The sequence below is a fragment of the Podarcis tiliguerta genome (assembly GCF_965153285.1).
Source record: "Podarcis tiliguerta genome assembly, chromosome: 9".
NCBI classification, from domain to species: Eukaryota; Metazoa; Chordata; class Lepidosauria; order Squamata; family Lacertidae; genus Podarcis; species Podarcis tiliguerta.
In genome coordinates this window covers 12,607,533-12,621,400 of record NC_139542.1, presented here as the reverse complement: position 1 = coordinate 12,621,400, position 13,868 = coordinate 12,607,533, and the positions used below count along the sequence as shown (strand labels likewise).

The 13,868-nt window shown below is 45.3% G+C and overlaps 1 protein-coding gene across 2 annotated transcripts in view; it reads left to right on the top strand.

The window, feature by feature from the left end:
• RASGEF1B (RasGEF domain family member 1B) overlaps window positions 1-13,868 on the top strand; it is a 254,233-nt gene that overhangs the window by 237,302 nt on the left and 3,063 nt on the right. For both annotated transcript variants that reach the window (XM_083398472.1, XM_083398473.1), the window contains 9 exons: window positions 2,721-2,933; window positions 3,047-3,121; window positions 4,283-4,378; window positions 5,384-5,486; window positions 6,587-6,666; window positions 7,854-7,949; window positions 10,976-11,071; window positions 12,394-12,517; window positions 13,549-13,621. In XM_083398472.1, the coding sequence (XP_083254598.1) occupies window positions 2,721-2,933; window positions 3,047-3,121; window positions 4,283-4,378; window positions 5,384-5,486; window positions 6,587-6,666; window positions 7,854-7,949; window positions 10,976-11,071; window positions 12,394-12,517; window positions 13,549-13,621 (956 nt within the window). The remainder of the gene's footprint in view (window positions 1-2,720; window positions 2,934-3,046; window positions 3,122-4,282; window positions 4,379-5,383; window positions 5,487-6,586; window positions 6,667-7,853; window positions 7,950-10,975; window positions 11,072-12,393; window positions 12,518-13,548; window positions 13,622-13,868) is intronic.

Genomic DNA, 13,868 nt, shown 5'->3' with positions numbered 1-13,868 from the left:
CGGAGTGGTTGAGAGAGAAAGCCAGCGTCGCAGTACAGTTCTGGATGTCATAAATTATTAGTTATATTGGCTAGTAATTCTCTTGGAAGGGTAAATGCAGGAGGGAGTGACCTTGTTTCTTTTGCACTGCAATGCAGATCGCTACAAGAGTTGAGGGGTTTGTAGGAAGTCCTACGTAGGTTTGCCCACCCGACCCAGGTGACTGAACGGATGCCTTCTGTTAGTGCTGTTTGCTGTACCCCCCCCTCCCCAAATCCTAACTGCTTTCAACCGCATCCTGTATGACAATATTGCAACTTTTGCTGGGTTTAAAGCAAGCCTGTCCAGATCCTGCCCACTAAGGCCTGGTGTCAGAAGCCGGTCAGAAATAAAACACCCAGCTGTGAGCTAATTCTTTACTCAGAGAAACCAAAACAGTACAGGCCTAGTGATTCCTGCTACTCTGCCCAGTAGGTCTTGTCCCAGTGAGGCAGTTGCAAGCACTGAAGGTCCCTGCCTTCCCACCACACTCTAAGGCTCCTCCCCAGTTCCTTTCCCAGCAGCCCAAGGCTCCATCGTCTTGTGTCTTGTTGCTCTGCCCTCTTCATTCCTCTCTGGGTTGTAGGGGATTAGGGGGAGAAGAGCTGGTCACAGCAGAAGGCTGGTCCTCCTCCTCTCCAGCTCCTGATTCTGGACTGCTCTCTGTCATAGCCTCTTCCTGCTCACTAAAGCCTGTTGCCTCTCCAGCTTCGGACACCTCCTCTCCCCAGTCTGCTCCCTCTTCTCCCTCTGAGCATTGTCATCACACCACCAATCCCCTGGCTCTGAGCCTTCTTTCCCTGGGGGTTCCCACCAGTCCTCTGCATCCAACCAGTCTAGGACAACGGGCGAGAGTTTGGTAAGGTGGCCTTTGTGTCTGAATGTAAAATCACATCCACCCACTTGGAGACAGAGAACTTGAGTTTATTTATATGTGTATTTAAACATATGGATTATATCCCTCAATCTCTCTCCCTCCCTCTCTCCACCCACCCCCTCACTCACTCACCCACCCACCCCCGCCTTTGCATTGACCTTTATTAGCTGTCACATCAAATCGTGAGATAAGCATGTATAGCTCACCCAACAGGCAATCGGTGATAAGGATATTCTTTTGTCTTTAGGCTGAGATATCTCCCCAGTGATCACTGAAAGCCATTTCTCATTACGGTCTCCCAAGCTGTCACACTCAGTGCCTTTCGGCAGCGGAATCTGAGCGGGCAGAGATTTTCCCATCCAAAATCCTGTTTATGCTGTAATAAATTTATAGGTCTTTAAATGTGCTGCTTTGTTAAAGTGTCGGTTACTCAGTTTGTATGGAATTTTAAGCCAAACCATGGTTTAGAGTGAACAGATCGCCATATGAGTTGAGATCACAGCGACTTTGCTTCTCGTCCGATCATGCTGCTGCTGTGAGCCAATCCATGGTTTAGTTTAGCATTGCATCCAAACCTGGACTCAGGGCTTATCTTCTCACACACAAACTAAGAACAGTAAGCTATAGAACTGTTGCCGTGACAACCAGAGAGAACATCTGCAGAAGCCCCAAGGAGGGGGCCATAACCTCTTCAATTGACCTGATCAATTGGTCAGGTCAATTGAAGAGGTTATGGTAGGAGAGGATGGAAAACCATCTGTAGCCTTGGCTACAGATTGTGGTTTGTCTGGATCAAGAGTCCAGGTTAGAGTATAATACTAAACTAAACCATGGCTTGGCTCAAAAACAATGTGATTTTGGTTTGGTTTTGTTTTTTTTAAATGAAGTAGCCCGTACTAATATCTTATTAAAAGTGTCATGCTGCCAGCACAAAATGGCTTCCGTGGGCTTCCAGAAGAGAGGTGCTATACTGGTGAATACTGCCACCCACAAAAAAGCCATGGGGATAACAATGCCTTACAGGGCTGTGCTAATATGAATCACTTTGAATACTTGAGGATATTACATATGCATGAAGCAGAACTCAATAACAGAGCCAGTGTGGGGTAGTGGTTAGAGTGTAAGACTAGGGCCTGGGAGACCAGAGTTCAAATCTTGACTCAGCCGTGAAGCTCACTGGGCTAGTCACTGTATGTCACTCTAACTTGCTTCACAGGAATGCTATGAGGCTTAAAAAGGCAGGGAGGTATTGTAATTATAATATTGGTGTTGTTGTTATTAAAATGTGCATACCGTCCTTCATCCTTAGATCTCAGGGTGGCTCACAACATAAAATTATATAATGAAGGCACCAAGCAAACCTCCCTGGGGAGAGCATTCCACAAGTGGGGAGCCACCACAAAAAAGGCCCCTTCTCATCTTGCCACCTCCAGACCTCACGTGGAGGAGGCACACAATGTAAGGCCTCAGAGGATGGTTTCAAGGTCTGGGTAGGTTCATATGGAGAGAGGCTGTCCTTGAGGTATTGTGGGCCTGAGCTGTTTAAGGCTTTATTGGTCAAAACCAGCACTTTGAGTTGGGCCCAGAAGCTAAAGTGCAGCCAGTGAGCTTGGGCCAGGATTGGTGTCATATGCTGAAACGGCCTTGCAGCCTGGCCGCCAAATTCTGCACTAGCTGAAGTTTCCGAACCGTCTTCAGAGGCAGCCCTGCATTTAATGCATTGCAGTCATCTAACCCTGTAGGCCACCCTGTCTGTTCCTTGGAGGAACAGTGAGATATGAATGAAACTAATGGATGAATTAATTATTTTCTTTTCCTTTGGCAGATGTACCGGAAAAACGTGCAGCAAATCATCCAGAATCTCATTCGTAAGCTGGCCTCCCTTAGCCAGTACGAGGAGGTGCTTGCAAAAATCAACGCAAGCTCGACGGACCGGCTGACGGTCCTGAAGACCAAACCCCAGGCCATTCAGAGGGATATCATCACCGTCTGCAGCGACCCTTACATGCTAGCCCAGCAGCTGACTCACATAGAGCTAGTGAGTTGACGCTGTCCTGCTCATCTTGCCAGTGTTCTGTGTTCGCCTTTCTTTGACGGCTGTGTGCGAATTTTGCCACCGTTCCTGATTCCTCTCCTTTCCCTTTTCTGCAGGAGAGGCTCAACTACATCGGACCACAGGAGTTTGTCCAGGCATTTGTACAAAAGGACCCGCTGGATAACGACAAGGTGAATGAGGGGGCTGCGTGGGTGCTAGGTTTCAGTCAGTCTACAGGACAAGTTCAGCTAGTTCAGTCAGGGTCTTAATGTCAGGGTCGTGGGCAAAAGATTCCTGCATTGCGGGGTTGGACTAGAATCAGTGGTTCTCAACTTTGGGTCCCCTGACGTTTTTGGCCTACAACCCCCATGATCCCTAGCTCACAGGACCAGTGGTCAGGGATGATGGGAGTTGTAGGCCAAAAGCATCTGGGGACCCAAGGTTGAGAAAGGCTGTGTTGCGTACTGAAGTTCTCACCCTGGGCCAGCAGGGGGATACTGTAGATAGTTTTCACTCAGGTCCACATATGCAAATAAGGGATTGAAAGTGATGTGCAGTGATTGGATAGTTACAGGAAATGGTTGCAGTTGCGTTGTACTGGAGCTCTATATAAGCAGGCTGGCTGAACCCTTCAGTTCAGTTCTGTTCTGGCCTGTGAATAAACAAGAGCTGTTTGAAGAATCGCTGTGTCGTCTGATATGTTCACCCACAACTTAACAGGCCGGACTAGATCATTCTCTTGATCCCTTCCAACTGTATAATTCTGTGGTTATGCGTGATTCTGTGAACTCCACTGATAATCTAGGGTTGCAAAACTGAGACCAGGACTATGTGGGTTCCATATAGGAGGAGCAGCAGGGGAAGAAATGAGAGGATGGGCAGGAACATGGCAGTGCAGAGATTGAAGAGGTCGTCTGCGGTTGCTTTTGGCTTCCTAGAGAGTCATGTCACTCCATGATGCTGAACAGGAAGTCCATTGGGAGGGTAAAACCGTCACCAGATTACAGCATCTGTGGACTTATTTTAACATCAACATCATACACGTGAAGCACGACGGTACCACTTTAAACAGTCATGGCCCCCCCCAAAGAATCCTGGGAGCTGTAGTTTCAGGGAGACCTTTATTCCCTTCACGGATGGCTACTATTCTGAGAGTGGTTTAACAACCCATCCCTCCTCCCAGGGAACTATGGGAATTGTAGTTCTGGAAGGGGAATGCCACTTGGGTATTATATGTAAAACCTCATTTAAACCAAGGCGAGGTAAAGGCGATAATAAAGCTGTAGAAGTTGAATTTCCCCCCCGCTTGGAAACATGGCATGGGAAACAAACGGCTGCTCTTGTCTTCTCAGAGCTGCTATGGTGACCGGAAGAAGGCGCGGAACCTGGAAGCCTACGTAGAATGGTTCAACAGGCTCAGCTACTTAGTTGCCACAGAAATATGCATGGTAAGCAAATCAGATTACAGTTTGGGTGCCATACTTGTAACACCCTTCCACATCAAAAAAAATCTCCCTGCAAGTAGTAAACTGAAAATGGGAGGTATGCTCAATATTCCTCTAGTTCAGGTTTCCTCAACCTCGGCCCTCTAGATATTTTTGGCCTACAACTCCCATGATCCCTAGCTAACAGGACGAGTGGTCAGGGATGATGGGAATTGTAGTCTCAAAACATCTGGAGGGCCCAGATTGAGGAAGCCTGCTTTAATTTATCCTAGGAATGTGTTCAACTTGGTGTTTTGTTTTTAACATGGAGGAGAATTTAAAATATGATGCCCTGCCCTCTCTCTAGTGTGAAATAGTATATCCCTCCAACAATTTGGGTCTGCCAATGAGCCCCAATGATGCCAGGTAATGTCGCCAGGCCTGCGAATACATGTGTGTTAATCAGCGCTACATTTCAGTCCCTGTGCGAAATCCTTTTTTCGGATGATTTTAATTTGCTCACCCAAAGATAATAAAATGTGTGCGAACCTGAAGTACCTAGCTAAGGTTAGCAGAAGGGCCTCGATAGCCCTCCACTGAATGTGAGATGTGAGTCCCGTTGTGATTTTCTGTCAGTTCTGAAACAGCCACTAGAACATAGATCAAATATACCAAGCATGGAGCTGATGGAACAACCTAAAGTCCTCCTTCTGTTGCAAGTTCTTGTACTGTATCTGTTGAATAATGTTAAATTACAGTGCCATAGATGGTAGGGACAGCGATTTTTTTGGCATAAAGATGAGGCGTTGGCACTCATGAAAGTGCCGTGGGTGCCAGCACAAAATGGCCGTCATGGGTAGAAAAAAAGAGGTTCTGGTACTCTCTACCAGTGAGTACTGTTACAAAAGAACCCTCTGGATATAGATATATGTACCTGCACTTCCCCCTTCACTTGTCCCTTCCTCTACAAGAAATAAATTAAATTAAATTAAATTAAATATATTCTCATTTGGGTTTGTTTTCCTTCAGCCTGTGAAGAAAAAGCACCGAGCGAGGATGATAGAGTACTTCATCGACGTGGCCCGGGAGTGCTTTAACATTGGCAACTTCAACTCATTAATGGCCATTATTTGTAAGTATAGATGGGAATCCTTCGTAGTCGCATGGTATTTTTAAATTGTTGCTCGTTAAAGGGTGCTTGGTTTGGAGAATGAGTTAGCTCACCTCAGTCTGATTCAGGCCAGATCTGGGCAAAGCCTTGTCCAGCTTGTGACATTGCAGATGTGGTTAGACTCCATCTCCCATCAGCTCCAGAGAGCATGGTCAAACTGAGCTGGCTTTCTTCCCAATCTCTAGTTGTAGCTTAGCCAGAAACATCTGGGGGGCAGTAGGTCAGGGAAAATTTATATTGTTGCTGCCGACGTGTCTCCATACTCCTGCCACACAACTGCTCTGTAATGTAATATCACTAACCAGATAGAACTGTCTTGCTTTGCAGAGTGAATAATAATAATAATAATGATACTTACCAGTTGTACTGCACAGAATCTTCAGTTAGGACCCATGCAATTCTTTTGATTGCAAATTGTTTTAACTGATTTTAATATTGTGCTTCTGTATTGTCACAATCCACACTAGGATTAAGAAATACGATGATAGTTCAGATTGCTTCACATCCGTTATCTAGCTGCAATCCTTACAACAACCCTGTAGTCATTGGTATTATCCCCAATTTGAGGAGGGAAGCACTGAGGCCGAGAGAGAATGGGGTGCCAAAGGTCACCATGGCAGAGGCAAGATTGGGAACAAACACTTCCTGATTCTTAGTTTTGTCTTTTACGTTGTGTACAAACCCTGCATTTAAAGTATCTGACTTCTACCAAAAACGAATCTGGGGAGCTGTAGTTTGTTACAGGAGCTGGAAATTGCAAACTACAATTTCCAGGATTCTTTGGGGGGAAGTAATGTGCTTTTAAATGTTTGGCGTGCACATAGCCTTAGTCCCAACTCTCAGGACAGAGGACAGAAGGATGTGAGGCTGCTTTTGCTACCAGACCTGCAGCGCCAATACTTTCTAGTCACTTCTTCATAATGCTGTAAGGAGTCCAGAATGGCTATCTTTGCAAATATTCAATTCCCTGTCCCCTGCTTTTAAATATATCTAGTCCAGAATAATCATGTGCTCTTTCGCTCTTATCTCTGCATCTTCCTTGCGGCCTTTTGAACTAAAAGCTGGGATGAACATGAGCCCTGTCTCCAGGCTAAAGAAAACCTGGTCAAAAGTCAAGACAGCCAAATTCGACATTCTTGAGGTAAATGTGGTTTGGTCACCTGAAATCTTGTCTATCCAGTTGTTTTTCAGCCAGTGGGACAGAGAGAAGTGGTTGTCATCATCTATATTTACCATATTTTTCGCTCTATTGGACGCACCAGACCACAGGACGCACCTAGTTTTTAGAGGTGGAAATCAAGGGGGAAAATATTATGGATGGATCGCGCTTGCTGCCTGGGCTTCCTCTTTAGCCTTGCGCAGCCTCCCCCCCCCCCCCGGCTGGAGAGACTGCGTCAGTCCCTTCTCCCTCCTGGGGAAAAGCCTGCAAGAGCCGCATGAATCTTGTGTGTGGCTCTTGGGGGCTTTTCCTGCCTGCCTCCCCCCCTGCATTCGCTCCATAGGATGCACAGACTTTTCCCCTTAGTTTTTAAGACGGAAAAACTGCGTCCTATGGTCCGAAAAATACGGTACCTATTCTGTGCATTTTTTCTGTCCCTAATGCTAGTTCCATTAAAGATTGGAGAGGGTGGGTAATATCTTAAAATGTTCTGACTACACACTGCTGCTTAAAATGTTCTGACTACACACAGTGTAGCAACAAGAGAAGCTCCTAGCCCATTAGAAAAATCTATAGTAGTCTATGCTTTCCATATGCCATTTAATGGGCAACGCTTTATTTATTTATTTTGAACGTTTGTAATCTCTCCTTCACCTGAAGGTCCTAGGTCAAAGGACACAAACATAATAAAACAAAATAATATACTAAAAGGAACATTACAGTGAAAATCTATTTCCTGGGTGAATATGCAGAACATGGGTCCCAATTTGTTAAATTTCCTATTACTTCCAAATAGCTTATCTGACTCAAACGTCTGATTATCTAAGAATGGAGCTATACAGTGGCTTATCTCCATCCATCTCTGTCTCTCTTTCGAATTTTGGATGAGCCTTTGCTGGTTGTCTGCTTTATTAGTTTATTTCATAAAACTTACATATCGCTTGATTGTAAAAAGTAAACAAACCTCAGAGCAGTTTACAGATGAAGAAAACAATGAAATTATTGGTAGCACCAGCAGCAAACGAAAAACTATCTAAAAACAGGCCAATTGCTGCTTTGTATCCGGTGCTCTTCCACTGAATTAAATGCTGGTCTTCTAAATAATTTTATAGTGTCTGCTATGGCATGGAAATGTTGTGAACATTTCCATTTTATTTTTTTAAATCTAGCATCAAATGGACCCTTCCAGCAATTTTTACAATTACCGCACAGCTTTGCGAGGAGCAGCTCAGAGGTCTTTGACAGCACACAGCAACAGAGAGAAGGTATGATTTGCAAACATATTTGCGGTTGGCCAGGGATCAAATTTACTTATTAGGAGATATGCACCAGGTAAGCCATCTGCCTGGAGCACAGCTGCCTGCTAACTGGGAACCATCTTGGGGGGGGGGAAATGTGCATTTTTGGTCACTGATTGTCACTTTTCTCATAAAGGAATGTCACATCTGGCCTGTCCTAAAGGGTTCTGTGTGCTTTGCATTAAAAAATACTCTTGAATACTGTGCCAAGGTAATCACAGTTTCATGCCCAGGAAATCTCCCTTCTGCAACTTGTATAAATGATGCAAGCTAGGCCAATTTGTATAGTTCTCTTACTTTGGATAATTTATTCCGGTTTGGCTAGTCATGAGGAGAAGCAGGGAGCTATGCAGCATACTAAATGCTGTCCCTCGCCATTAGGGATCTATTTTATCCATCTCTTGGGCTCCTCATATTTTGCCATATGTTGCCCACACACTTTCGAACATATACATGTGACTCTTAAGGCCTAGAAATTTGTGGTTGTTGTTTTAAAAAATGAAAGATGAGGGCTAGTGGTGGCGTCAGAGGGACATGGGTGGCACTGTGGGTTAAACCACAGAGCCTTGGACTTGCCAATCAGAAGGTCGGCAGTTCGAATCCCAACGACGGGGTGAGCTCCCGTTGCTCAGTCCCAGCTCCTGCCAATCTAGCAGTTTGAAAGCACATCAAAGTGCAAGTAGATAAATAGGTACCGCTCTGGCGGGAAGGTAAAAAAACAACACGGCATTTCCGTGCACTGCTCTGGTTCGCCAGAAGCAGCTTAGTCATGCTTGCCACATGACCCGGAAGCTGTATGCCAGCTCCCTCGGCCAATAAAGCGAGATGAGCGCCGCAACCCCAGAGTCGGCCACGACTGGACCTAATGGTCAGGGGTCCCTTTACCTTTACTAGTGGTGGCGTCAGAGGCTCTACTGTTTTTAAGCTAGCAGAAAGGAAGGCTTTATAATGGGAACCTTGCAGAATTTCATTGGACTCCAACTTCCATCATCCCCAGTCCATGTGGTTGATGGTCTTGAATGATGGGAGTTGTAGTCCAGCAACTTCTTGAAGGCTACATGTTCCCCAGGCATGTGTTTTAATAATGCAAATGAATCAAGCTGGAACACTAATTATTTGGGCAAGCCTTTCCTGATGGGAAATGCAATGTTATTCCTGTCCATGTCTGTCTTTGCAGAGAATCAATTTCTTAGTGGGTTTTCTCTCTCGTTTCCATTGCCCCAGAAATGGAGCAAAGTTAGAAAAGAGTGAGAAGCAAACACTTTGCTCTTTCCGGATGAAAGGCAGAAAGATGAGAGCTTTGCAGGCTGCTCCTCGGCCAAAAGATATTCTCTGAAATCCCTGTACTTTGAGGAAAGCAGTACATCCTGGAGTTCAGCTGAACCTTTTAAAAAAGGCAGCCTTTACCTGTATGATCAATTGTGGGTTGGGTTGTTTGTTTTGGTGGGAAGGGAATGCTAGAAGTAGAAACTACAGGAGGGGGTTGAAAAGATTATTATGGTCCAACACCCCATGAAATTGAGGTTGTGAAGTAGGGAAAGAGGAAGGTTCCATATATCAGGTATTAAGACTCTTGTGATAAGCTTGTAAGTTTGGAAATATACTGATATTGTGTGTATGTGTCCATGTGTTTGCATGCCAGATGCAATGGGAAACCCAAAGGGAAACTGGCTCCCATTTAGCTCCCAAGCTAAGTTCAAAACGTTGGTTTTGGTGTGCAAAATCCCATAACACTTGGGACCAGATTACCTGAAGGACACCCCTTATATACCCAATCAGTCACTCCTAGGGCTGGGTGATATATCGCTGTATCATCCAAAATCGGTTTGAAGTCCATATCATGATATCGGTTTCACTATTTTTGACCTGCTAACATATTGCGAATAATGATGTGTGCATGTGTGTGTTATGCAAAAATCACAATGTGAGAAAAACCGTGCAGCCAGCCCATGCCTTAACGTAGATCCACCCTTATTTCAGACATTGTGATATATTTGTATATCGCTATGTTTAGCTGGTGATGAAAACCAGGTATCGCCCAGCCCTAGTCTCTGTGCTCTGGAGATGCCCCCCCCCCCCACAGATACCATCTTATTAGGAGGTCCATTCTGCACAATATAGGAATTGGGTCTTTATATTGTCATAGCACCAGCCCTTTGGAATCACTCCCCGCTTGAATATCAACTAGGCTTCATCTCTGCTGTCTTTTCGGTTCCAAGCGAAGACTTTTCTCTCTCAACAGGCCTTTTAAATTGAGGTTTCCCAGTGTGCGGCTGTATCGGGATGGTTTTTAAGATGTTTGCTCACTTGTTGCTTGTTGCCCTGGGGTCCTTTGCATAGCTGTCAACTTTTCCCTTTTCTTGCGAGGAATCCTATTCGGAATAAGGGAATTTCCCTTAGAAAAAGGGAAACGTTGACAACTATGGTCCTTTGGGAAGAAGGGCCAGGGTATAAATTTAATAAATAAATGAGCAAATACGTCCAGAGTGGGGAACCTTCAGCTCAAGGTTGGCCACAGTCCTGCTTAATTTCAGCTGGGCCTTAGGAATTTGCGGGGAGTGTAAAGAAAGATCCTGGAAGGCATTTCGGAAGATGGCAATGCCATGGCAGTTCCCAGGCATTACCACTTTCAGTCTTGTTGTTCGTAGTTTTCAGAATACACTTAACAACTCATAAGTTCATTAATACTTCTGTTCCGTCCCGATCCCTGGCCTTTGGTAGAAAGAGTGTGCACCTTAGACAAACAGTGTCACTATTACGCTAGCTTCAGCGCTGCTGAAAGGGAGGGGAAGGCTACTAGACAGCGTCAACGGTGCTGAACTAAATAAATAAAAAGGTCAGACTTTGTATAAGGCACCTTAGAAATGCTCCTTTGCCTCCAGGCTACGTCCATTTTCAAGTTTTTACTGGAACACCTTGACTTTGCCCATTGTTGTGCTGCCTCCCTTCTGGAATGGATGCTAACTAAGCTCGTTGTTCCCCTTCCTCCTTAGATCGTCATCCCTTTCTTCAGCCTGCTTATCAAGGACATTTACTTCCTCAACGAGGGCTGCGCCAACCGCCTGCCCAACGGCCACGTCAATTTCGAAGTAAGTAGAGCATGCTCGGAATTTCTCGATGTGTGTGTCTGTGTGTGGTTTATTTTTTTAACTGACAAGCTTTGCTAATTAAACTGTGAGCAGAAAGCCTTGCCGGAGGGTTGGCTGCCCATCTCTTGATGCTAATTGTGAGCATGACTAGTCCCGGAGGTCTAGACTTAATCATTTGGTGTCTGCTGCCGGGTCCTGTTGGCAAAGACCCCACCCTTTGGGGGGAGAATGTCTGCTCTGACTTTGTCTCTTTCACTGCTCCTGCTTGGCCCTGCCCTTCCTCTAAAAACAGACAAGCATTCAGGTTCCCCCTCTCTCTCTTTACATCTGTTTTAGGACCACATCTGCCCTGTACATTTCAAGCAGAATCATAGAATTGTAGAGTTGGAAGCATAGCTGTCAGCTTTTCCATTTTCTTGCGAGGAATCCTATTCAGAATAAGGGAATTTCCCTTAAAAAAAGGGAAACGTTGACAGTTATGGTTGGAAGGGACCCTGACGGTCATCTTGTTCAATCCCTCAATGTAGGAATCTTTTGCCCAATGTGGGGCTCAAACCCATGACCCTGAGATTAAAGGTCTCATTCTCTACCAACTGAGCTCTCCCATTTTAAACCGTCATGGCTTCCACCAAAGAATCCTAGGTACTGAAGTTTGTTAAGGGTGCTGAGAGTTGTTAGGAGACCCCCATTCCTTTCACAGATTATGAAGCCCACTTCCTGGGAGTTGTAGCTCTCTTAAGGGTGAAGTATCAGCGTCATATAAGGGTGAAGTGGCGTCATCAGTTCTTACTTCAGAAAAAGTGTACCTCTATCGTAAGGGACGCGGGTGGCGCTGTGGTCTAAACCACGGAGCCTAGGGCTTGCCGATCAGAAGGTCGCCGATTCGAATCCCCGCGACAGGGTGAGCTCCTGTTGCTCAGGCCCAGCTCCTGCCAACCTAGCAGTTCGAAAGCACATCAAAGTGCAAGTAGATAAATAGGTACCGCTCCGGCGGGAATGTAAACGGCGTTTCCGTGCGCTGCTCTGGTTCGCCAGAAGCGGCTTAGTCTTGCTGGCCACATGACCCAGAAGCTGTACGCTGGCTCCCTCAGCCAATAAAGCGAGATGAGCGCCGCAACCCCAGAGTCGGCCACGACTGGATCTAATGGTCAGGGGTCCCTTTACCTTTTTTACCTCTATCGCAGCTGTCAGAAATGCTAATTTGGAATTTTACACCACACATCCCTCTCTTTTCTTGACTCAGACTTTAATTAGTTGTTGGGTTTGTTTTCTTTTTGTGGACATGTTTTTACTGACCTTCTCTGCCCTCTATTAAATTCCAGAAATTTTGGGAACTGGCTAAACAAGTGAGTGAGTTTATGACATGGAAACAAGTTGAGTGCCCTTTTGAAAGAGACCGGAAAATCCTTCCATACCTGCTCACCGTCCCAGTCTTCAGCGAGGATGGTAAGAGATGTGCAAACTCTGGTCATTGTGCAGCGCGCCTGCTGTCATCTATCAATTTATTTTTTGGGAAATGCAGAAGACCACCCTAGCTTTGTTGGAAGTAGCCCCTTGGGAGAAGGGCAGATTTGATACACCTGTGAGTCTCTGGGGAAGAGGGGTACAAAAAACCCACAGTACTACAAGTTAGTGATGAAAGGCCAGCTATATACAGTGCTGATTGGCTAGTATCCATAGCATCATCAAAACAACCCCCGCTTCCAATCGCAAAGGGGAGTAGTTTTTTCTCTTATCAATGAATAAAGGTACATAATAGCTCAAGAAAGAAAGAAAGAAAGAAAGAAAGAAAGAAAGTCCACCTGAATCACAGGATGAAGAAGCAAGACAGTCCCTGCAACAGAAAAACATTTGATTCACAATTAAAACAATGCAAGTCTAGAAATAATGGTTGTTTAAATCCGGCGACTGTGCTTCAAATAATGGTTGTCGCCTGCCATGAATGTCCCAACTGAGATAGAAAGGTGGCATGTAATTAATTGCAATAATTCAAAAATCCATAGCCAAGTATTCTAACCACAAATAGTAAGAGGAGGACAATCATTACAGAAGATCAGGATGGATAGAATATTCTGCAAGCGGTTTTTAAAAATAAAAAAATCATTATAAGAGGGTCCTTTACCATCCAGAGCTTGTTACTGTACACTTGGAAGTGACAAGGCCCCTACCCCAAGCGCTGAGACGCTGATGAAATCCTCTGAGGCAAGGACTGGGAAATAGCTATTTTATTTGTTGCATTTGCGTCCAACTTCTTTGCCAGGGAGCTCAACACAATTCTCCCCCTCCTCATTTTAATCTCCACAATGACCCTGTGAGGCAGGTTAGGCTGAGAGTGAGTGACTTGCCCTGGAGGTCTTCCAGTGAGTTGAGTGGGGTTTCGAACCCTGGTCTCCCGGGTCCCAGTCCGACACACTACCCGTTACACTACACTGGCTCGCATGCCTGTAATGACGACGTTCTGTTTCTTCTGACTGCAGCACTTTACTTGGCTTCCTACGAGAGCGAAGGCCCCGAGAACCACATTGAAAAAGACAGATGGAAGACTCTCAGGTCAGTGTCAAAGGCGATTGCCGTCAGATAAATCAGCAGCCTGCAAAGTTGCTTGAGCATTAAGACACTTTCGATACCAAGTGTTCCACTGCTGCATGCCTCAACAGACGGACACAGTGTGAACTCGCTTCCAAAAAAAGTCATATTTAATTTCTGGGCTTTCCCAAAGTATTAGCACACAAGCTGTTTCTTCTTCCTGTTTTTTTGTTCCTTCCACCCATCCCCAATGTATTAGGAACCTTCTTTT